We start from the raw sequence: 23,048 nt of genomic DNA on the forward strand, positions 1-23,048 counted from the left end.
CAAGCTAGGCTACATTCACACGACCGTTCCGTTTTTTTGCGGGCCGCAAAAAATGGTCCTTTTTTTTTTTTTTTTTTTTCCATTTTCCACGGATGAATTTGTGTGACATTCATTCCGTATACGGTCCGTGTATCATCCGTGTGCCTTCCGTTTTTTTTTTTTTTTTTTTTTTTTTTTTTTTGCGGACTGCAAAAAACGGAAGCCACAAGAAAGATAGATGAGTAGATATAGAGATGGGTAGATATAGAGACAGAGGAATGAATGGATAGAGGGATAGCTAGATAGATGAGAAAGACATAGAATATGCAGGGGCTGGGACATTATATAAGCTGGCACCCTTTTGTGACTTTCATGTGACACTAAAGGGTGCTTAGCCTTGTATTTTGCAAAAAAATAAATAATTAAAAAAAATGACGTGGGGGTCCCCCCTATCTTTTTGTAGCCATCTAGGGTAAAGCAAACGGCTGCAGCTTGCAAACCACAGCTGGCAGCTTCACCTTGGCTGGTAATCCAAAACAGAGGGCACCCCACGCTGTTATTTTAAATTAAATAATTTTAAACAAAAAACACGGGGTCCCCCCCAAATTGGATCACCAGTCAAGGTAAAGCGGACAGCTGTGGTCTGGTGTTCTCAGACTTGGGAGGTCCACTGTTATTGGACACTCCCCAGCCTAAAAATAGCAGGCTACAGACACCCTAGAAGTGGCGCATCCATAAGATGTGCCAATCCTGGTGGTTTGCCCCAACTCATCCCATTGCCCTGGTGCGGTGGCAAACTGGGCGATATTTGGGGTTGATGCCAGATGTGTAATGTCACCTGACATCAAGCCCTGGGGTTAGTGATGTCACGCGTCTATCAGATACCTGACATCACCAACCCAGTCAGTAAGAAAAAAAAATGGACAACAAAAAAAGTTTTATTTGAAAAAATACTCCCCAAAATATTCCCTCTTTCACCAATTTTTTGAAAAGAACAATCAAATCCGGGTCCGGCGTAATCCAATAAGGGGATCCCACGATGATCCATACCATAGTCGATGTCCCAGTCATTGAAGAACAGAAGGTTCCCCATTGGCTGGGAGAGCAATGCAGTGACCTGAGCTAACATCAATAGGTGAGACCAGATCACTGCAGGGGATGATGAGCGCTGCTGTCAGGAGGTTAGATGAGATTATTTTCCTGCTGTGACTATGTCCTGCACTCCCCTGACGCCAGCGCTGTTACTGACTTCTATGCCCGCTGCGTTCACAGCGAAGAATCGCGGGAGCCCATGACGTCACCGCTAGTGACAGTCTCGGGCCGCCCGCGAGACGGGCATAGAAGGCAGTGACAGCGCTGACGTCAGGAGTGCAGGAGATCGTCACAGCAGGTAATGATCTTATCTAACCTCCTGACAGCAGCTCTCGTCATTCCCGCGGCTGCCCGCACTGCAGGGTGAGAAGCTGCTGATACTGCATTGCGGGCAGACACTGACACTGCTGTGCGGGCAGCCGTGGGGCTGGCAGGGAGCGGGACACAGACTGCACGGGAACCCGGAGGTCACACGGAAGTGCTTCCGTGCAGCGTCCAGGGATTTTGTGGGCCCACTGACTTGTATTGAGTCACGGTCCGTTATGGAACAGAATATGACATGTTTATATAATAACGGAACGGACACACGGCATCCGATGTGTTTTTTTGTTTGTAGGATCGGATGCATACGGAGGTTCTTCCATGTGCCATCCGATCCTACACAAAAGACATTGAAAAGATGGTCCTGTCCGTGGGTCCGCAAAAAAACAGGAACTGACCAGGACAAACGGAACGGTCATGTGAATGAGCCTTTATACTAAGTGTTTTCCAACCTAATATATTATACTGCTTAGCTTATCCTTTTCTATACTATGTTGTCTACAGATCAGACTGCTTGTACCACGTGATGGGTTCCCTTTTAATCTCCCTTAAACCTCAATCTAAAGGCTTGCTGTGTTTTCAGGAAATGTTATAGACTACTGCTTTGAAATACTGCAAAAAATTCTGTTTAGTTTGTCTTCACATTCTAAAATTTTCTATTTGTAGCTGATCTGATCAACGGTGCAAAAAAAGATATTACTAATAAAGAAGTGACCAGAATATGGATCAATGATGATATTAAAATGAGAAGCTTTTCCCCAACTCATGTAAGTGCTTTATTCAGCAATTCTGTCATTCGCTTTTCAGAGTAAATACAACAGTCTCATCTCATATAGTAGTACAGCCACCAAAAAAAAGCCTTACAAAGTAGTACATCCACCAAAAAAAGCCTTACAAGAATTTGTATTACCATGATCTACAATGTTTATTTCAGAAAGTAAAAGAGGAGGATGAGCCCGAGGAAGAAGATGAAGAAGAGATGGGCCATGCTGAGACGTATGCTGAATATATGCCAATAAAACGTATGTGACATTTAATATCTGCATTTTTGTACTTAAATGTGATGAGCTCTGACACTCACTGAAAACTGCATATATTGTGAGATCTGAAAGTATTAGACAAACAGTTTCTGGTCCTGCAAATAATTTTTGTGCATTGCTGCATATACATTTCCCATCTTAGAACTGTGTATGATGAAGCATCCAAGGAAAATTTAAGAGTTTTATATTGTATTCAATGTGTCAGGTTTCAGTGGGCCGGGATGTCTTTGTTTTTTTTTTCGTCTCATGATTTGAGAGCTTGACCTTTTATTAGTATAAGTTTTATATATTTCTTCTCTAGTTAAAGTTGGGCTGAGACATCCAGATCCTGTTGTGGAAACCAGTTCCCTGTCAAGTGTGACTCCTCCAGATGTTTGGTTCCAAACCACCATTCCTGAAGAGACCATTGATAACGGCTGGCTGTCTGCTCTGCAGTTGGAAGCGGTCACTTATGCTGCACAGGTTGGTGTCTTCATTCTTGTGATTTATTACCCATATGTATCCATTGTGTCATAGCTATTATTTAGCTTAACACACTGAGTTGTCTCCTTTTTTAGTTTGCGTACATAACCTTTTTATTCTGTTTTCATAGCAACATGAAACCTTCCTTCCCAATGGTGAGCGAGCTGGATTCCTAATTGGGGATGGGGCAGGAGTAGGAAAAGGAAGAACAATCGCTGGAATAATTTTTGAAAACTACTTGCTAAGTAGAAAAAGATCTTTGTGGTGAGTAGAAAACACCACTCCAAATCATTACATTTCAATAAACACAAATTACATCTGACTGTTGCTTTTAAGTCTTCTTAAGAAATGCATATTAAGACCCAGAGCAACTTCATTGGTATGGCCTCAAAGAGGGGGAACCCTGCAGTCATGATTACAAATATGCTAATTGTTAAATTGCTAGTTGTATTTTTTTTTTTTCCCTTTGCCACCCTTTTTGTTTTTTAAGCAGAAAATTTTAAATGCGTTTTTTTTTTTTTTTTAATATACTGTATATAACCATGTTACTGGTTTTGTGAACATAGCCTAAATGTCTGGTCTGCCTGGGTTGTTACACTAGCAACTGCTGTTCCTGACTAACTCTTACTAATAGAACAGTTAAAGGGAAGCAGAAATTTTGCAATAAACCTAAGATTCCCCCTCTGCAGCTCCTGGGCTGCATTCTAGCAAGGTTCCTGTTATTGTGCCCCCTTTGAGACCAAAATAAATACTTTATAAAGTCTTACCTTTCTGTATGCAAATCCTTTTTTATGTACATGGGGGCGGGCTCTCTTGCATCCGTTAGTCGCCCTCCTGCTGCTTTACACCATCCCCCATCGCTCATTTCCATAAGTGAGGATGCCGCCCAGGAACCTTGCTAGAATGCAGCCCAGGAGCTGCAGAGGGGGAATCTTTTAGGTTTATTGCGAAATTTCTGCTGACAGGTTCCCTTTAATCCTTTTACTTACAATGAGTTAGGTATTTGTATTGATTCTGGATTTATAGATGGGATAATTACTTTGGGAGTGATTGGTTTTGTCTGTCTTGTGTTTGTATCACTGCTATATTGTAACGATCTTGTTTATCAAGCTCTTGTAGTGCCTTTTTCTACTGTATTTTTCGGACTATAAGGCGCACATAAAAGCCTATGATTTTCTCAGAAATCAAAAGTGTGCCTTATAGTCCAGTGCACCTTGTATATGAATACGAGCGAGCATTATGCCTCCTGTTAAGAGACATGCTTACTCACCTAAACGGTCGCTCCGGTGCTGGTTGATCAGATGGGCCGCGCTGTTCTCTGGGACCGGCATCTCCTCCTTCGGCCATCTTGCTCCTCCTCCGTCTTCTGAAGCCTGTGTGCATGACGCGTCCACGTCATACACACTCACCGGCACGGAGGTCCTGCGCAGGCGCACTACAATACCGTACTTTGATCTGCCCTGATCACGGCAGATCAAAGTGCGCCTGCACAGGACCTCCGTGCCGGCGAGTGTGTATAACGTGGATGTGTCATGCACACAGGCTTCAGAAGACAGAGGAGGAGCAAGATGGCCGAAAGAGGAGGCGCCATTCCCGGAGAACAGCGCCGCCCATCTGGCCAACCAACACCGGAGCGACCGATTTAGGTGAGTTTTTATGTTCTACAGTGTGGCCTGCGCTCTTATATACAACATGTTAGAATGCTGTACATAAGAGCAGCGTCGGACTGGCTACCGGAGGAAACTCCAGTAATGCCAGTCCTGGATTCAGGTACCTGCAGTGCACTCCGGAGCTCTCACCTGAGCTCCGGCGTGCAGCCTAGACTGTACCGTGAGTGCCGAGTAATTTGAATCCCCGGCAATTGCAGTTCAGTTCATGACAGCTGCAGATATCCCGGGCTCATCTCCGGTGCTCTCACCTGAACTCCGGATTGCATCCCGGCCTTTTCGCAGCTGTCATGAACTAAATGCGCTGCGGCTTATAATCCGGTACGCCTTATATATGAATCTAGGCGTCTTAGCAGGCTCTCATTGCTAATGCGCCTTATAATCCGAAAAATACGGTATGTTACCAATTAGTCTATAGACTCCTGCCTAAGGTATCTCACTTAATGAAACACTCGGGAATTTTAGTTTGATGGTAGTTCATATTATTCATAATGGTCTAAAAATGAAAGGTGTGGGGTTTTTTTTTTCAAAAAAAGTGACGTTTCTGCTCCTGCAAATAAAAGTTTCTGGAGCGAGGGGAAAAAGCAAGACATGAAGTAGACAATAAAACAAATCATATATAATTTTATATTTTTGGTGATCTAAAGCGAAAGGGTCATTATCACTAATTTTAATGCATTAGAGTAGAATAGGGAGGTAATAAATTTGTTAGCAGCTCTCTGCGGTATGTATTATACGCACACAGCTCTTCCACATATGCACCTATACATGCACACACAGCTCTGCTACATATGCACATAGACGTATGTGCACACTACCACATTTCTTTATCGTTCCTTTGGGAGACCCAGACCATGGGTGTTTAGCTTCTGCCTCCGGAGGACACACAAAGTACTACACTAAAAAGTGTAGCTCCTCCCTCTGAGCTTATACACCCCCTGGTAGCCAGTCCTAGCCAGTTTATTGCTTTGTCAGGAGGCATACATCCACACATGCATTCTCATCTGATTTGTTTGACTTTTTGAAAGAGTTTGAAGAAAAGCGGGTCCATGTCTGGACTCCCGGCATGTCCCTTCTCACCCCACTGTGTCGGCGGTGTTGTTAAGGTTGATTTACAAGGCTGCAGCCTTACATGCCGTGCTCCTTCACCATCCCTTCTGGGCTCTGGCTTGAAGTGGGAGCCAGCACGGTCTCCATGCCTGGCAGGAGTCCGGTCTCCATCCACAGCCCCTTGAGGATTCTGTTGGACCGGAGCACTCATCCCCAGGGACATGGCCCTGCGTCTCAGCAGCTAAGTACCTGAGACGTTTATGTTGGGGGTCCCGGTTCTTTATTGTAAGGGGAGAGTATGCTGTATGTGATTGTTTTAACTTTTCCGGCGGGTTCTCTAGCTTTTGCCTGAGAACCGCGCCGATGGTGCCTGCTTGTCGGCCTCGCCGCTTAAATTTAGGTCCCGGCTTCGCCGGAGGCCTAGTTTCATTTTCCTGCCCTCGCATGTTACTCATGCAGAGGGACAAGTTCGGCTCCTCCCGGCGGCCGTTCTGCACAGGGGAGGGACACTCCACACTGCTGGGGCGTCCCTCCTTCCCTGCAGGTCTCTATAGCCCTCCAGTTCCCGCTCTTTTATAGGAACGCCCTCTTCTCAAGCAGAGTTCACTCTGCTCTGGGACATCCTGCATTCTGCATCTCTGCTGAGGTGCTGCGACTGGGGGACCGGGCTTCGGGATCTGGAGGGCACACAACACCGCGCCCAGCGGTCTGGTAAGCCACAGCCGGTCTCCGGTTGTGGACCTCTGTATATTCTCCCTGGGGTTCATTCTCTGCAAAGCCCCCACTCCAGCAGCATGTCTCACACAAGGAGCAAGGCTCCAAAGCTTTATTCTGCATGCACTGCATGTAAGCTCCTGCTGCCTGAGCCGAGCACCTATCCACATTGTGATGTCTGCTCTAACTTGGCGGTGCCACAGCCTGGAGTCTCACCCCCAGTGGTCTCTCAGGCTGCTGCTGCACCTTGTGATTGAACCCCTGGCCTGGGTAGAATCCTTTTCTAGGTCCATATCCCAGTCATGTGCTGAGACCATGGGGCTTTTGTCCAGGACTTTGATGAATATGCATCAGCCCCCCTCACAGGGTGCCTCTAATACTCTTGACAGAGGACTCCTATCCTCTGACCTCCGTCCATCGGAGCTCACGGAGGATTCATCATCTAATCCCAGACCCCGTCCTTCTGAGAGAAGGCGCAGGGTTTCCTCCCCCTCCCCATCCCACGGCTCGGTCTCAAGAGCTGACTCTCAAGATGAGGAGGATGCCCTCACTGGGGGCTCGGAGGCTATGTATCCCATCGATTTCTCTGAGGGTGACTCAGATCTTAGTGATTTGACTGCTTCTATTAATTCTGTGCTGGATCTCAATCCGCCAGTGTCAGAGGAGCAACTCTCTTTGGCAGAAAAACATCAGTTTACCTCGCCTAAGAGAGTGAAGAGTGTGTTCTTTAACCACTCCAGTTTTCAGACCGCTGTGACCAAACCCAGGGCCTGCCCTGACAAACGCTTTCCAAAGCGTGGTTCTGATGACCGGTTTCCATTTCCACCTGAGGTGGTCAAGGAGTGGTCTCACTCCCCAAAGGTAGACCCTCCGGTGTCTAGGCCATCAGCCCGGACCGTTGTGTCGGTGGCTGACGGCACCTCACTTAAGGATTCCACTGACCGTCAGATTGACCTTCTGGCCAAATCTGTGTATGAAGCTGCGGGGGCCGCGTTTTCCCTGACTTTTGCAGCAGTGTGGGCTCTCAAAGCCATCTCTGCTTCTCTAGAGGAGATGCATTCCCTCACCAAGGAATCTATGCCTGAGATGGTTACCTTAACTGCTCAGGCTTCAGCTTTTTCATCCTATGCCATGTCTGCCATGCTAGAGGCTGCTCACCGCACTGCGGTGGCTTCAGCTAATTCTCTTGTTATCCACAGGATTTTGTGGCTTCGAGAGTGGAAGGCAGATGCTTCTTCCAAGAAGTTTCTTGCTGGGCTCCCTTTTGCTGGTTCACGGCTGTTTGAACAGCTGGATGAAATCATTAAAAAAGCTACTGGCGGGAAGAGTACTTCCATGCCACAAACAAAGACCAGGAAACTCGCCCAGGGTAGGAATCAATCGAGGTTTCGTTCCTCCAACTGGTCATCCTCTAAGCCTTCCGCCTCGTCCGCTAACTCAGCCAAGGATCAGAAATCCAACTGGCGCCCAAAAGCGTGTCCGCAGAAGACCGCAGGAGGTTCTGCCACTAAGGCAGCTTCCTCATGACTCTCGGCCCGCTCCAGCCACGTCCTTAGTCGGTGGCAGGCTCTCCCACTTTGGCGACGCTTGGTTAAAGAAAGTCTCCGATCAGTGGGTGAGAGACATCATATCTCACGGCTACAGGATAGAATTCTCTTCCAGCCCTCCAAACAGATTTTTTTTTCTCTCAACTCCCCCCTGCTCCAAGGCCGCCGCCTTCTCGTAGGCCGTGGCGTCCTTGCAGGCAAACTGAGTGATTGTCCCAGTTCCCGCTCAGGAACGGTTCAGAGGTTTTTACTCAAATCTCTTCCCAGTTCCAAAAAAGGACGGTACCTTCCGGCCCATCCTGGATCTCAAGCTTCTCAACAAGCATGTCCGGGTGCGGCATTTTCGCATGGAGTCTCTGCGATCAGTCATTGCCTCTATGACCCAAGGGGAGTTCCTGGCGTCCATCGACATCAGAGATGCCTATCTACATGTGCCAATCACAGTGTCACATCAGCGTTGGTTACGTTTTGCGATAGGAGAGGATCATTTCCAATTCGTGGCTCTCCCCTTCGGGTTAGCCACGGCCCCTCGGGTATTCACCAAGGTCATGGCGGCAGTGATTGCGGTCCTGCACCTCCAGGGGTTAGCAGTGCTTCCTTATCTGGACGACCTTCTGGTCAAGGGTACATCTAGCGCAGACTGTCAGCAGAGTGTTTCGCTCACTCTCGCTATCCTAGCAAAATTCGGGTGGATTGTCAATCTTCCCAAATCCACTCTGACTCCGACCCAGAGTCTCACGTACCTAGGGATGCAGTTCGAGACTTTTCCGGCACTTGTGAAGTTGCCCTTAGACAAACAGCTGTCACTCCGGTTGGCGGTGCGCTCTCTCCTGAGGCCCCGCCGTTATACCCTCAGGCGTCTGATGCAGGTGCTGGGTCAAATGGTGGCCTCCATGGAGGCTGTTCCCTTTGCCCAGTTCCATCTGCGTCCTCTGCAGCTGGACATTCTCTGCTGTTGGGACAAGCTGCCTTCCTCCTTACAGAGGTTAGTGGCTGTGTCGCCACGGACCAGGAGCTCTCTTCAGTGGTGGCTGTCCCAAGGGCGCTCCTTCCTGACTCCGTCCTGGGTGATTCTCACCACGGATGCCAGCCTATCCGGCTGGGGAGCGGTACATCTCCACCACAGAGCACAGGGCACTTGGACTCTGTCCGAGTCAGCCCTTTCAATCAATGTGCTGGAAACCAGAGCTGTGCTTCTAGCTCTCCTAGCCTTTCACCACCTGTTGGCGGGCAGGCACATTCGCGTCCAGTCAGACAACGCGACAGCGGTTGCCTACATCAATCACTAAGGTGGGACACGCAGCCGCCTGGCAATGTTGGAGGTCCAACGCATTCTTCAATGGGCGGAGGACTCCAAGTCCACCATATCCGCAGTCCACATCCCTGGCGTAGAAAACTGGGAGGCAGATTATCTCAGCCGTCAATCCGTGGACGGTGGCGAGTGGTCCCTGCACCCGGCAGTGTTTCAGTCAATCTGCCGCAAGTGGGGCACTCCGGACGTGGACCTAATGGCATCCCGTCACAACAACAAGGTTCCGGTTTACGTGGCTCGCTCCCATGATCCTCAGGCCTTCGCCGCGGATGCTCTGGTTCAAGACTGGTCCCAGTTTCGTCTGTCCTACGTGTTTCCCCCTCTAGCTCTCTTGCCCAGAGTCCTGCGCAAGATCAGAATGGAGGGCTGTTGAGTCATCCTCATTGCACCGGACTGGCCCAGGCGAGCTTGGTATCCGGACCTGCTCCAACTGTCCGTGGAGATGCCGTGGCATCTTCCGGACCGTCCAGACATGCTCTCGCAAGGTCCGTTTTTCCGCCCGAATTCTGCGGCACTCAAATTGACGGTGTGGCTCTTGAGTCCTGGATTTTGATGGCTTCTGGTATTCCTCCTGAAGTCATCTCCACTATGACTCGGGCCCGTAAGTCTTCCTCCGTCAAGATCTATCAAAGGACTTGGAAAATTTTCCTGTCCTGGTGTTGCTCTTCCGGCCATCCTCCTTGGCCATTCTCCTTGCCGACCCTTCTGTCTTTTTTACAGTCCGGTCTGCAGCTAGGACTGTCCCTCAACTCTCTCAAGGGACAAGTCTCAGCTCTATCAGTGCTGTTCCAGCGGCGTCTCGCCCGGCTGACTCAGGTCCGCACCTTCATGCAATGTGTGTCTCACATCATTCCGTCTTATCGGCGGCCCTTGGATCCCTGGGACCTTAACTTGGTCCTCACGGTATTGCAGAAACCCCCTTTCGAGCCCCTTAGGGAGGTTTCTTTGTATCGTCTTTCTCAAAAGGTGGCCTTTCTAGTTGCCATAACTTCTCTCAGGAGAGTCTCTGAATTGGCTGCGCTCTCCTCGGAGTCACCTTTTTTTGTTTTTCACCAAGAGAAGGTAGTTCTCCCTCCGACCCCGGACTTTCTTCCTAAGGTGGTCTCTCCCTTCCACCTTAACCAGGATATTTCCTTGCCTTCCTTCTGTCCGGCCCCTGTTCATCGCTTTGAGAAAGCGCTGCATACTCTAGATCTGGTGCGTGCTCTCCGGATCTGTGTGTCTCGCAACGCTGCGCTTAGGCGGTGCACCTCTCTTTTTGTGCTAACCACAGGGCGGCGCAAGGGTCTCTCTGCTTCTAAGCCGACCTTGGCCCGTTGGATTAGATCGACCATTTCGGACGCCTACCAGAGTACTCGGGTGCCTCCCCCGCAGGGGATCAAAGCACACTCGACCAGAGCTGTCGGTGCCTCTTGGGCTTTTAGGCACCAGGCTACGGCTCAACAAGTCTGTCAGGCTGCCACTTGGACTAGCCTGCATACCTTTTCGAAACACTACCAAGTGCATGCTCATGCTTCGGCAGATGCGATCTTGGGCAGACGCATCCTTCAGGCGGCTGTCGCCCACTTGTGAAGTTAGGCTCCACCTACTTCTTAGTTTTTTCTGTTTATTCCCACCCAGGGACAGCTTTGGAACGTCCCATGGTCTGGGTCTCCCAAAGGAACGATAAAGAAAAAGAGAATTTTGTTACTTACCGTAAATTCTTTTTCTTATAGTTCCGTATTGGGAGACCCAGCTCCCTCCCTGTTGCCTGTTGGCAATTTTCTTGTTCCGTGTGTTATCACCGGCTGTTGTCGTGGACAGAGTCTCCGATTGTTCCGGTTCTTACTCGGTTCTACTTGTGGGTGGCTATTCTCCTTCAGCTTTTGCACTAAACTGGCTACCAGGGGGTGTATAAGCTCAGAGGGAGGAGCTACACTTTTTAGTGTAGTACTTTGTGTGTCCTCCGGAGGCAGAAGCTAAACACCCATGGTCTGGGTCTCCCAATAGGAACTATAAGAAAAAGAATTTACGGTAAGTAACAAAATTCTTTTTTACAGTTCCGGAATGCAGACTGCAGGATCTGCACATCTCAAGGACCTTCCACCCCATTAACTGAAGGACTTTTTAGTTATTATTATTATTATTATTATTATTATTATTATTATTATAGCGCCATTTATTCCATGGCGCTTTACAAGTGAAAGGGTATACGTACAACAATCATTAACAGTACATAACAGACTGGTACAGGAGGAGAGAGGACCCTGCCCGCGAGGGCTTACAGTCTACAGGGAATGGGTGATGGTACAATAGGTGAGGACAGATCGGTCACATGACCTGAAAGGACCTTGAGTTAATTGGGCCTTCAGCTGGTGCACCGTTCATTCAGATCCCAGTAATCTTCCTCTCCTGCTCTGACCTGATCACATTGATCAGTGTACGGCAAAAGGAAAGAGCAGTTCTGTGGATTGGGAAGCATGCGGTGTCAGCGTTCTTCTCCATTCACGAAGCTGCCTCTGGACCATAAGACACGCACAGATTTTAGCAAGAGATTTTTTTGCCAAGTGTTTCTTGGGTCTCGTACACACATTTAGTATTTGTTCCACTCCTGGTTTTGGCTACAATTACTGAGGTAAAATACTGACCAATCAGAGGATAAGTATAATAGAAACACGGACACCACTTCTGTATTTATCACCCACTTTGGAGTTTAGCTACAAATACTGATATAAATAGAAAAAAACGCAGTCGTGGAAACACATATGCGGCTATCAAATGGCCGCTAAAGCACGTCCTTGACACATATATTGAATACAAAAGAGCAAAAGGACTCAGTGTGCGTAGAGAAGTCATAATAAATCAGAGTCACAACCTTATTTGATGCATATAAAAAACAAATTTATTATAGAATATATAAAAACAGGTTGGATTTCCATAATATTAAATTAGAGTATACAGTGTTTAGAATAAACACAGGGAAATGAGGACAGAAATATAGCACATTCACCCGAACATGTATAGTGCAACAGGCTAGAGATGAAAACCCATGGAAATATAGTAAGTCATGTATCCAAATGACGAACCATGGGGATAACAGGGTGAGCCCGCACGGCTGAATAGATGGAGGTTCAAACAATTAAAATCACCACTATAAATACTGATATAAGGTACAATTTTATAGTAAAAAAAAAAAATCAGAGAGGTAAAAAAAATATTAAAACCAGCTACTTGGAGACATGGGGAATGTCATATAATTAAGGCGAGAATGGCAGGGTCACCCATTAAAAATGCATGTATGTATCCAGCCACTCCCAAACCCAACAAATGCACAAAGTTCTACATATATAAAGAGGAGGAAACACTCCAAATATATAAAATATCATGTTTTAAGGGTTTTGAAGATTGTTGCACAAATGCTCAGTATTAATGTCCCAATTATATATCTTATTATTTGCACACATTTATACTTATGCATTACTTTGCCTTTGTGTTCCGATATGCTACTCACCCATTGGTAGCATTCACTCACTTCTCTATATCCTGATGTCAGTTGTTTGGTGTCTCTGGTTACACTCCCTGTCGACAGTGGCCTGGCTAAGTGCGCGTCCGCTGTTTCTGGGGTGACGTTTCCCTGGGGTTGCACGCGCGCATGTGTGTGTGCGCGCACCCCTGCTTGGTGACCAGTCTCGAATGGGGCGCGTGCGCCTTGCTCGAGCAGGCCGTGATGAGATGCACGCTGTGGTTGTCCGGGCGATGTGTCCTCGGCTCTGCGCCTGCGCTCTCCGGCCAGCCGATGGGGGCGGGACTTCCGGTGGCTGTCCTTACTTCCTGACTCTCTCTCTGCATATAACACACCTGCTGTGGATTTTTCATTAATGGAGGGGTTAGTTATAGCTGTGTGGGCCTTTATATGCCATTAGGATCTTCCCTCCTTGAAGACTATCCTCGCCAAACGCGCGTCAGTGGTTTTTAGATATATTCCTGGGGTCTTGTCATGCCGTTTGAGTATGCTTTTACAGTGGTTCCCTTGTACTAGCACTTTAGCTAACTATGGCATTTATGCTATTCTATTTCATTCTGATGTTTGCCCACCTTTAACCCTTAAAACATAGTTTATATTTGGAGTGTTTTCTCCTCTTTATATATGTGGAACTTTGTGCATTTGTTGGGTTTGGGAGTGGCTGGATACATACATGCGTTTTCAACAGGGAACCCTGCCATTCTCACCTTAATGATATGATATTCCCCATGTCTCTAAGTAGCTGGTTTTAATATGCTTTTTTTACCTCTGATTTTTTTTCTAATAAAATTGTACCTTTTTGCACTAATACTGTTTCCTCTGGTTTTGATGCATATGTAAGTGCTGGCTTAGCTATTCCGAGGCTAGGCCAGCCTGTTTATGGCTCTAATTTTGAGAATTGTGGTGTTTTTAAATACTGATATAAGAAAACTCGCCAAATACTCAACATGTGCATGTAGCCATATGTAGTGAAAAGTAAGTTAATTTTTCTAGCCTCTTACAATCCCTTTTTTTATTTTAGTACCATTTAAGATCTATTGGAATTATGTTGTCAATCAATTTTGTTTTTGCTCTGCAGGTTCAGTGTTTCAAATGACTTAAAGTATGATGCTGAAAGAGACTTGAGGGATATTGGAGCAAAAAATATTCAGGTCCATTCTTTAAACAAGGTGTGTTCACCAGTTTTTGTTTTTATAAATGTAAAAGATAATATAAATTGTAAGTGAGGCTGCTTTCACACTACGTTTTTTTGTTTGGTTTTTTTAACATGCGTCCTGAACATTTTTTTAACGCAAAAACTGATCCAGTGCAAATGCGTTTTCATTTCAATGCATTTGCAATGGACTCGTGTCAACATGCGTTCACCTGCGTTTGCGTGCGTTAGTGAGGATCCAGCGACTTGCAGTTTAACATTTTTCAAAAAACGCAGCTTGTAGCATTTTTGAGCTGCGTCCAAATACTGCAAATTGCTGGATCTTGACTATACTGCACGCAAACGTATGTGAACGCTTGCATGCTGATACAGGATCCTGCTCGCTCTACTGAGCATGCACAGAAACCAGCCTCGCGTGATCAGTCCCTGTCTCCCCCCCCCCCCCCCCGCTGTCTTTCCCCCCCCCCGCTGTCTTTCCCCCCCCCGCTGTCTTCCCCCCCGCTGTCTACCCCCCCCTCCCGCTGTCTTCCCCCCTCCCGCTGTCTTCCCCCCTCCCGCTGTCTTCCCCCCCGCTGTCTTCCCCCCCCCCCCCGCCTGTCTCCCCCCCCGCTGTCTCCCCCCCCGCTGTCTCCCCTCCCGCTGTCTCCCCCCCCCTCCCGCTGTCTCCCCCCCCCCCCTGCTGTCTCCCCCCCCCCTCCCGCTGTCTCCCCCCCCCCTCCCGCTGTCTCCCCCCCCCCTCCCGCTGTCTCCCCCCCCCCTCCCGCTGTCTCCCCCCCCCTCCCGCTGTCTCCCCCCCCCTCCCGCTGTCTCCCCCCCCCCTCCGCTGTCTCCCCCCCCCCCTCCCGCTGTCTCCCCCCCCCTCCCGCTGTCTCCCCCCCTCCCGCTGTCTCCCCCCCCCTCCCGCTGTCTCCCCCCCCCTCCCGCGCTGTCTCCCCCCCCTCCCGCTGTCTCCCCCCCCCTCCGCTGTCTCCCCCCCCCCCTCCCGCTGTCTCCCCCCCCCCCCCCCCCTCCCGCTGTCTCCCCGCTGTCTCCCCCCCCCTCCCGCTGTCTCCCCCCCTCCCTCCCGCTGTCTCTCCCCCCTCCCGCTGTCTCCCCCCCCCTCCCGCTGGCTCCCCCCCCCTCTCCGCTGTCTCCCCCCCCCTCCCGCTGTCTCCCCCCTCCCGCTGGTCTCCCCCCCCCCCCGCTGGTCTCCCCCCCCCCCCGCTGTCTCCCCCCCCCCCCGCTGTCTCCCCCCCCCTCAGCCGCTGTCTCCCCCCCCTCCCGGCTGTCTCCCCCCCCCCTCCCGCTGTCTCCCCCCCCCTCCCGCTGTCTCCCCCCCCCTCCCGCTGTCTCTCCCTCCCCCCCCCTCCCGCTGTCTCCCCCCCCCTCCCGCTGTCTCCGCCCCCCCTCCCGCTGTCTCCCCCCCCCTCCCGCTGTCTCCCCCCCCCCCCCGCTGTCTCCCTCCCCCCTCCCGCTTCTCCCCCCCCTCCCGCTGTCTCCCCCCCCCTCCCGCTGTCTCCCCCCCCTCCCGCTGTCTCCCCCCCCCCCCCGTCCCGCTGTCTCCCCCCCCCCCCTCCCGCTGTCTCCCCCCCCCCCCTCGCCGCTGTCTCCCCCCCCCCCCGTCCCGCTGTCTCCCCCCCCCCGTCCCGCTGTCTCCCTCCCCCCTCCCCTGTCTCCCCCCCCCTTCCCGCTGTCTCCCCCCCCCCCCCCTCCCGCTGTCTCCCCCCCCCCCCTCCCGCTGTCTCCCCCCCCCCTCCCGCTGTCTCCCCCCCCCCTCCTCCCGCTGTCTCCCCCCCTCCCGCTGTCTCCCCCCTCCCGTCCCGCTGTCTCCCCCCCTCCGGCTCCCCCCCCCCCCCTCCGCTCTCGCCCCCCCCCCCCTCCGTCTCCCCCCCCCCCCCCTCCCTCCGTCTCCCCCCCCCTCCCTCCGTCTCCCCCCCCCCTCCCGCTGTCTCCCCCCCCCCTCCCGCTGTCTCCCCCGCCCCTGCCCGCTGTCTCCCCCCCCCCTCCCGCTTCTCCCCCCCCCTCCCGCTGTCTCCCCCCCCCCTCCCGCTGTCTCCCCCCCTCCCTCCGCTGTCTCCCCCCTCCCTCCCGCTGTCCTCCCCCCCTCCCTCCCGCTGTCTCCCCCCCTCCCTCCCGCTGTCTCCCCCCCGCCCTCCCCGCGGTCTCCCCCCCTCCCTCCCGCTGTCTCCCCCCCCTCCCTCCCGCTGTCTCCCAGCCCCTGCTCCTCCCGCTGTCTCCCCTCCCCTCCCGCTGTCTCCCCCCCTCCCGCTGTCTCCCCCCCTCCCGCTGTCTCCCCCCCTCCCGCTGTCTCCCCCCCTCTCCTGCTGTCTCCCCCCCTCCCGCTGGCTCCCCCCCCTCCCGCTGGCTCCCCCCCCCTCCCGCTGGCTCCCCCCCCCTCCCGCTGGCTCCCCCCCCCTGCGCCTCTGGCTCCCCCCCCTCCCGCTGCTCCCCCCCCCTCCGCTGTCTCCCCCCCCCCTCCCTCTCCCGCTGTCTCCCCCCCCCCTCCCGCTGTCTCCCCCCCCTCCCGCTGTCTCCCCCCCTCCCGCTGTCTCCCCCCCTCCCGCTGTCTCCCCCCCTCCCGCTGTCTCCCCCCCCCTCCCGCTGTCTCCCCCCCCCTCCCGCTGTCTCCCCCCCCTCCCGCTGTCTCCCCCCCCTCCCGCTGTCTCCCCCCTCCTCGCTTCTCCCCCTCCCCCCGCTGTCTCCCCCCCCGCTGTCTCCCCCCCCTCCCGCTGTCTCCCCCCTCCCGCTGTCTCCCCCCCCCCGCTGTCTCCCCCCCCCTCCGCTGTCTCCCCCGCCCCCCTCGCTGTCTCCCCCCCCTCCCGCTGTCTCCCCCCCCCTCCCGCTGTCTCCCCCCCCTCTCCCCGCTGTCTCCCCCCCCCCTCCCGCTGTCTCCCCCCCCCCTCCCGCTGTCTCCCCCCCCCTCCCGCTGTCTCCCCCCCCCCTCCCGCTGTCTCCCCCCCCCCTCCCGCTGTCTCCCCCCCCCCTCCCGCTGTCTCCCCCCCCTCCCGCTGTTCCTCCCCCCGCCCTCCCGCTGTCTCCCCCCCTCCGCTGTCTCCCCCCCCTCCCGCTGTCTCCCCCCCTCCGCTGTCTCCCCCCCTCCCGCTGTCTCTCCTCCCCCCCCTCCCGCTGTCTCCCCCCCCTCCCTCGCTGTCTCCCCCCCCCCCCTCCCGCTGTCTCCCCCCCCCCTCCCGCTGTCTCCCCCCCCCCCTCCCGCTGTCTCCCCCCCTCCCTCCCGCTGTCTCCCCTCCCCCCTCCCGCTGTCTCTCCCCCCGCCCCTTTCCCGCTGTCTCTCTGCCCCCCTCCCGCTGTCTCTCTGCCCCCCCTCCCGCTGTCTCTCTGCCCCCCTCCCGCTGTCTCTCTGCCCCCCTCCCGCTGTCTCTCTGCCCCCCTCCCGCTGTCTCTCTGCCCCCCTCCCGCTGTCTCCCCCCCCCCTCCCGCTGTCTCTCTCCCCGCCCCTTTCCCGCTGTCTCTCTGCCCCCCCTCCCGCTGTCTCTCTGCCCCCATCCTGCTGTCTCTCTGCCCCCCTCCCGCTGTCTCTCTGCCCCCCTCCCGCTGTCCTCTCTGCCCCCCTCCCGCTGTCTCTCTGCCCCCCTCCCGCTGTCTCTCTGCCCCCCTCCCGCTGTCTCTCTGCCCCCCTCCCGCTGTCTCTCTGCCCCCTCACGCTGTGTCTCTGCCCCCCTCACGCTGTGTCTCTGCCCCCCTCACGCTGTGTCTCTGCCCCCCTCAACGCTGTGTCTCTGCCCCCCTCACGCTGTGTCTCTGCCCCCCCTCACGCTGTGTCTCTGCCCCTCTGCCTGAGAGCTGTGGACACTCGTATCCAAGGTAAATATTTGGAAGGGTCATGAGGATGGTTTCAGGGACTTTGTGGGTTCTTTGAATAGTAACAACATGGGCCTTAGATTTACTTTTGAGATGCATCCCAACAGGCTGGCTTTTTTGGATGTCTTGGTAGAAAGGGGACCGGAGGGTAAGCTAATGACAAGTACGTACAGGAAGGAGACATCATCCAACTCATTGTTACGATGGGAGAGTGCGCACCCCCAGGTCTCACAAAAAGGGCATCCCAAAGGGCCAATTCTTAAGGATGAGGCGCAACTGCTCTAGTGACGAGGCCTTTAAAGTGCAGGCTGAGGATCTAACAAAGCGGCTGGATGAAAGAGGCTATCCGAAAAAGGAGGTTGAGAGAGCCTTTAAATCAGTTTGTAATATGGACCGTACAGAGATTCTTAATCCAAGACCCAAGAGCAAAGAGCTGAATGAGCCGTTGAGGTATATCACCACATTTGACAATGGGGCAATTGGCCTACGTGAAATTCTTTGTAGGCATTGGCCGATCCTGAAGATGGACCCAATTGTGGGTAAATACATATCGGATCATCCTTCTATAACTTATAGGAAGGCGAGATCTTTGAAGGACAGATTGGTCCACAGCTTTTTCAAAGAGGACAGACCACCATGGTTGATCTGTGGGGTTAGAGGTTGTTTTAAGTGTCACAATTGTAAGAACTGTTTCCTCGTTGAAGAGGGTAAGACTTTCCGTGGTCGGATCAATGACAGGACATTTGAGATTAGGTCACTTATCACGTGTAGGACTAGAGGTGTCATATACAGGGTGACGTGTCCCTACTACGAAAGAGGATTGGCGAGCACAAGAATGACATCCGAAATAGGAACGACACCCCATTGGCTAGACATGTCAATGCATACCACGATGGAGATGAGAATTGTATCAGGATTATGGGCATTGATCACATTAGACCACCACCAAGAGGAGGCAACTGGGACAAGTTGATACTCCGTAAGGAGTGGTTTTGGATTTACACACTGGGTACCATGGCCCCAAATGGCCTTAATGAGCAACTATCTTTTACCCCCTTTTTAGGTGCACCCTAGCGTATAGGGGTAGTGTAGGAGGGCCAGTCGACGGTGAGTGGGGGCGCCATGGGCGTGGGTATTGTTTACGGTGCCAACCTCTGCAGTAAGGTAGGGAGAGTTTCCAAAGAGTGAGGGTTGGATGTAGTGCGCACCTAGTTTCTTTTTCGCTCCTAATTGGGAGACCCAGACAATTGGGTGTATAGCTACTGCCTCCAGAGGCCGCACAAAGTACTACACTTAAAAGTGTAAGGCCCCTCCCCTTCTGGCTATACACCCCCCCGTGGGAGCACGGGTCCCTCAGTTTTTGCTTTGTGCGAAGGAGGTCAGACACGCACGCATAGCTCCACTATTTAGTCAGCAGCAGCTGCTGACTATGTCGGATGGAAGAAAAGAGGGCCCATACAGGGCCCCCAGCATGCTCCCTTCTCACCCCACTTTCTGTCGGTGGTGCTTGTTAAGGTTGAGGTACCCATTGCGGGTACGGAGGCTGGAGCCCACATGCTGATTCCTTCCCCATCCCCCATTAGGGCTCTGGGCGAAGTGGGATTTTACCGGTCCTCCCAGGCACTGAGACCGTGCTCCATCCACAGCCCCTGGAGAAGCCGCTGGATATGGAGCTGAGTATCGTCAGGGACATGGCCCTGCTCCGTCAAGGTACTCTGTGTCCCCGTGCATACGCGCGCACACGACCGCACATTGCTGGGTGTGTTAGTGCGCCGGGGACAACAGCGCTGCTGCGCTTGTGCCATTTCCTCACTTCAGCTTAGCTGAGTGGGTAGACTCAGGGAGAACGGTCGCGCCGGCCGCTGGGACTGCGACGCGGCTGGGACTTGTGGTGCGCCGGGGACTTCCGCGCTGACCGTGCATATATCACGGCCGGCGCTTATTACTACAGTCCCCGGCTTTTGCGGCCTAGTTCGTCTCGTTCCCGCCTCCGCACCTGCCAGTCAGGAGGAGGGCGGGACGCTGCACAGAGCATCAGCGCTGAGGGCTGGAGTCTTTTTTACATACTCCAGCCCTCACACCAGGCACAGTAGGACGCAGTTTCCCGCACTTTGTTTGTGGCACGCCCACGGTCCGCCCCTCTTCACAGAACGCCGGCAGCCATTCCTGCCTGCACGCTGAGCTGCAGAGGGGAGACGGGGGAGACCCAGACACGGGATTCTACGGCCTCATACCCGCTGTTCAGCGGGCGTTAAGCAGCCCTCAAGGGCTCACCCCCACTTGTGCCGTTTGTATACTGAATATTTTGTGTTTGCAAATACTTTGTACTGTACGGTCGCTGGTGATTCTCGGCTATATACCCTCCTAGATTACAAGGAGGTAACAGCATGTCGTCCGCAAAACGCAAGGGTGCCAAGGCACAGACATTATATGCTGCCTGTACCGCATGTGGGGCTGCTCTACGGGCAGGTTCCACTGACCCCCATTGTGTGCAGTGCTCGGTCCCCTGTGCAACTTGCACAGCCGGGGCCTCTGCTGGACGTGACCCAGAGTGTACCACCTGTGAATGCTGTCCAGGTGACAGGAACAGAGTTTGCAGCTTTTGCTGACAGATTGTCTATGACCATGTCAAAGATTCTTGAAACATTGCAGTCTAGACCAGTAACTCAGACCATGGACACTGTGGCATCATTGCTCCCTGGTCCCCCTCAGCTGGAACACTTCCAAGCTCCGGGGGTGTCACATGCACCCCAGGGTGACGATTCTGACTCAGACAACAGTCCCAGACAACCTAAGCGGGCTCGTTATGAGGGGCCCTCAACTTCGTCTCACTGGTCAGGATTCCCAGCGGGACGAATCTATGGGTGATGAGGCGGATGTAACTGATCAAGATTCTGATCCTGGGACCGCTCTCAATCTGGATACACCGGATGGTGACGCCATAGTGAATGATCTTATAGCGTCCATCAATAGGATGTTAGATATTTCCCCGCCAGCTCCTCCTGCGGAGGAGGCAGCTTCACAGCAGGAGAAATTCCATTTCAGATATCCCAAGCGTAAATTAAGCACTTTTCTGGACCACGCTGACTTTAGAGATGCAATCCAGAAACACCACGCTTATCCTGAGAAGCGGTTTTCTAAACGGCTTAAAGATACACGCTATCCTTTTCCCCCTGACGTGGTCAAGGGTTGGACCCAGTGTCCCAAGGTGGACCCTCCAATCTCCAGGCTTGCAGCTAGATCTTTAGTTGCAGTAGAAGATGGAGCGGCACTTAAAGATGCCACTGACAGGCAGATGGAGCTCTGGCTGAAATCCATCTATGAAGCTATTGGAGCGTCGTTGGCGCCAGCTTTTGCAGCCGTATGGGCACTCCAAGCCATTTCAGCTGGGCTTCTACAAGTCGACTCGGTCACAACGTACATCTGCCCCGCAGGTGGCACCATTGACCTCTCAAATGTCTGCATTCGCGTCTTACGCGATTAATGCTGTCCTGGACTCTACGAGCCGTACGGCGGTGGCGTCAGCCAACTCCGTGGTTTTGCGCAGAGCCCTGTGGTTGAGAGAATGGAAGGCAGATTCTGCTTCCAAGAAGTGCTTAACCAGTTTGCCTTTTTCTCGTGACCGATTGTTTGGGGAGCGTTTGGATGAAATCATTAAACACTCCAAGGTAAGGACTCATCCTTACCTCAACACAGACAAAACAAGCCCCAACAAAGGAGGGGTCAGTCTGGTTTTCGGTCCTTTCGAGGCTCAGGCAGGTCCCAATTCTCCTCGTCCAAAAAGGACTCAAAAGGATCAGAGGGCTCAGATTCTTGGCGGACTCAGTCACGCCCAAAAAAGACAGCAGGAAGAACCGTTACCAAGACGGCTTCCTCATGACTTTCAGCCTCCTCTCTCCGCATCCTCGGTCGGTGGCAGGCTCTCCCGCTTTGGCGACATTTGGCTGTCACAGGTCAAAGACCGTTGGGTGAGGGACATTCTGTCTCACGGGTACAGGATAGAGTTCAGCTCTCGTCCTCCAACTCGTTTCTTCAGAACTTCCCCACCGCCCGACCGAGCCGATGCTCTGCTGCAGGCGGTGGCCGCTCTAAAGGCGGAAGGAGTGGTGACTTCCGTTCCTCTTCAGGAACAAGGTCACGGTTTTTACTCCAATCTGTTTGTGGTGCCAAAGAAGGACGGGTCCTTTCGGCCCGTCCTGGATCTAAAGTTGCTCAACAAACACGTAAAAACCAGGAGGTTCCGGATGGAATCTCTACGCTCCGTCATAGCCTCAATGTCTCAAGGAGATTTCTTAGCATCAATAGACATCAAAGATGCTTATCTTCACGTGCCGATTGCGCCAGAGCATCAGCGTTTTCTACGCTTCGTTATAGAAAGCGAACACCTGCAGTTCGTAGCGTTACCTTTCGGGCTGGCAACAGCCCCTCGGGTCTTCACCAAGGTCATGGCAGCAGTAGTAGCTGTCCTGCACTCGCAGGGTCACTCCGTGATCCCGTATTTGGACGATCTACTTATAAAGGCACCCTCTCAAGAGGCATGCCAACACAGTCTGGACGTGGCACTGAAGACTCTCCAGAGTTTCGGGTGGATTATCAACTTTTCAAAGTCAAATCTAACCCCGACCCAATCACTAACATATCTTGGCATGGAGTTTCATACTCTCTCAGCGATAGTGAAGCTTCCACTGGACAAGCAGTGCTCTCTGCAGACAGGGGTGCAATCTCTCCTGCAGAACCAGTCCCACTCCTTGAGGCGCCTCATGCATTTCCTAGGGAAGATGGTGGCAGCAATGGAAGCAGTCCCTTTCGCGCAGTTTCATCTGCGCCCTCTACAATGGGACATTCTCCGCCAATGGGACGGGAAGTCGACGTCCCTCGACAGGGATGTCTCCCTCTCTCAGGCAGCCAAGGACTCTCTCCGATGGTGGCTCCTTCCCACCTCATTGTCAAAAGGAAAGTCGTTCCTACCCCCATCCTGGGCGGTGGTCACGACAGATGCGAGCCTATCAGGGTGGGGAGCAGTGTTTCTTCACCACAGGGCTCAGGGTACGTGGACTCAGAGAGAGTCCACCCTTCAGATCAATGTTCTGGAAATCAGAGCAGTCTATCTTGCTCTGCGAGCCTTCCAACAGTGGCTGGAGGGCAAGCAGATCCGGATTCAGTCGGACAATTCCACAGCGGTGGCGTACATCAACCACCAAGGGGGAACACGCAGTCGGCAAGCCTTTCAAGAAGTCCGGCGGATTCTGACGTGGGTGGAAAACACCGCATCCACCATATCCGCAGTTCACATCCCAGGCGTGGAAAACTGGGAAGCAGACTTTCTCAGTCGCCAGGGCATGGACGCAGGGGAATGGTCCCTTCACCCGGACGTGTTTCAGGAGATCTGTCGCCGCTGGGGGATGCCGGAC

At 53.0% G+C, this 23,048-nt stretch overlaps 1 protein-coding gene across 1 annotated transcript in view; it reads left to right on the plus strand.

The window, feature by feature from the left end:
- The window catches only part of SBNO1 (strawberry notch homolog 1), a 196,503-nt gene that overhangs the window by 67,093 nt on the left and 106,362 nt on the right, over positions 1–23,048 (plus strand). The window contains exons 4-8 of the mRNA XM_075322794.1: positions 2,059–2,159; positions 2,327–2,414; positions 2,734–2,894; positions 3,025–3,158; positions 13,765–13,855. Coding sequence (XP_075178909.1) covers positions 2,059–2,159; positions 2,327–2,414; positions 2,734–2,894; positions 3,025–3,158; positions 13,765–13,855 — 575 coding nt within the window. The remainder of the gene's footprint in view (positions 1–2,058; positions 2,160–2,326; positions 2,415–2,733; positions 2,895–3,024; positions 3,159–13,764; positions 13,856–23,048) is intronic.

The sequence above is a fragment of the Anomaloglossus baeobatrachus genome, chromosome 1 (assembly GCF_048569485.1).
Source record: "Anomaloglossus baeobatrachus isolate aAnoBae1 chromosome 1, aAnoBae1.hap1, whole genome shotgun sequence".
NCBI lineage: Eukaryota > Metazoa > Chordata > Amphibia > Anura > Aromobatidae > Anomaloglossus > Anomaloglossus baeobatrachus.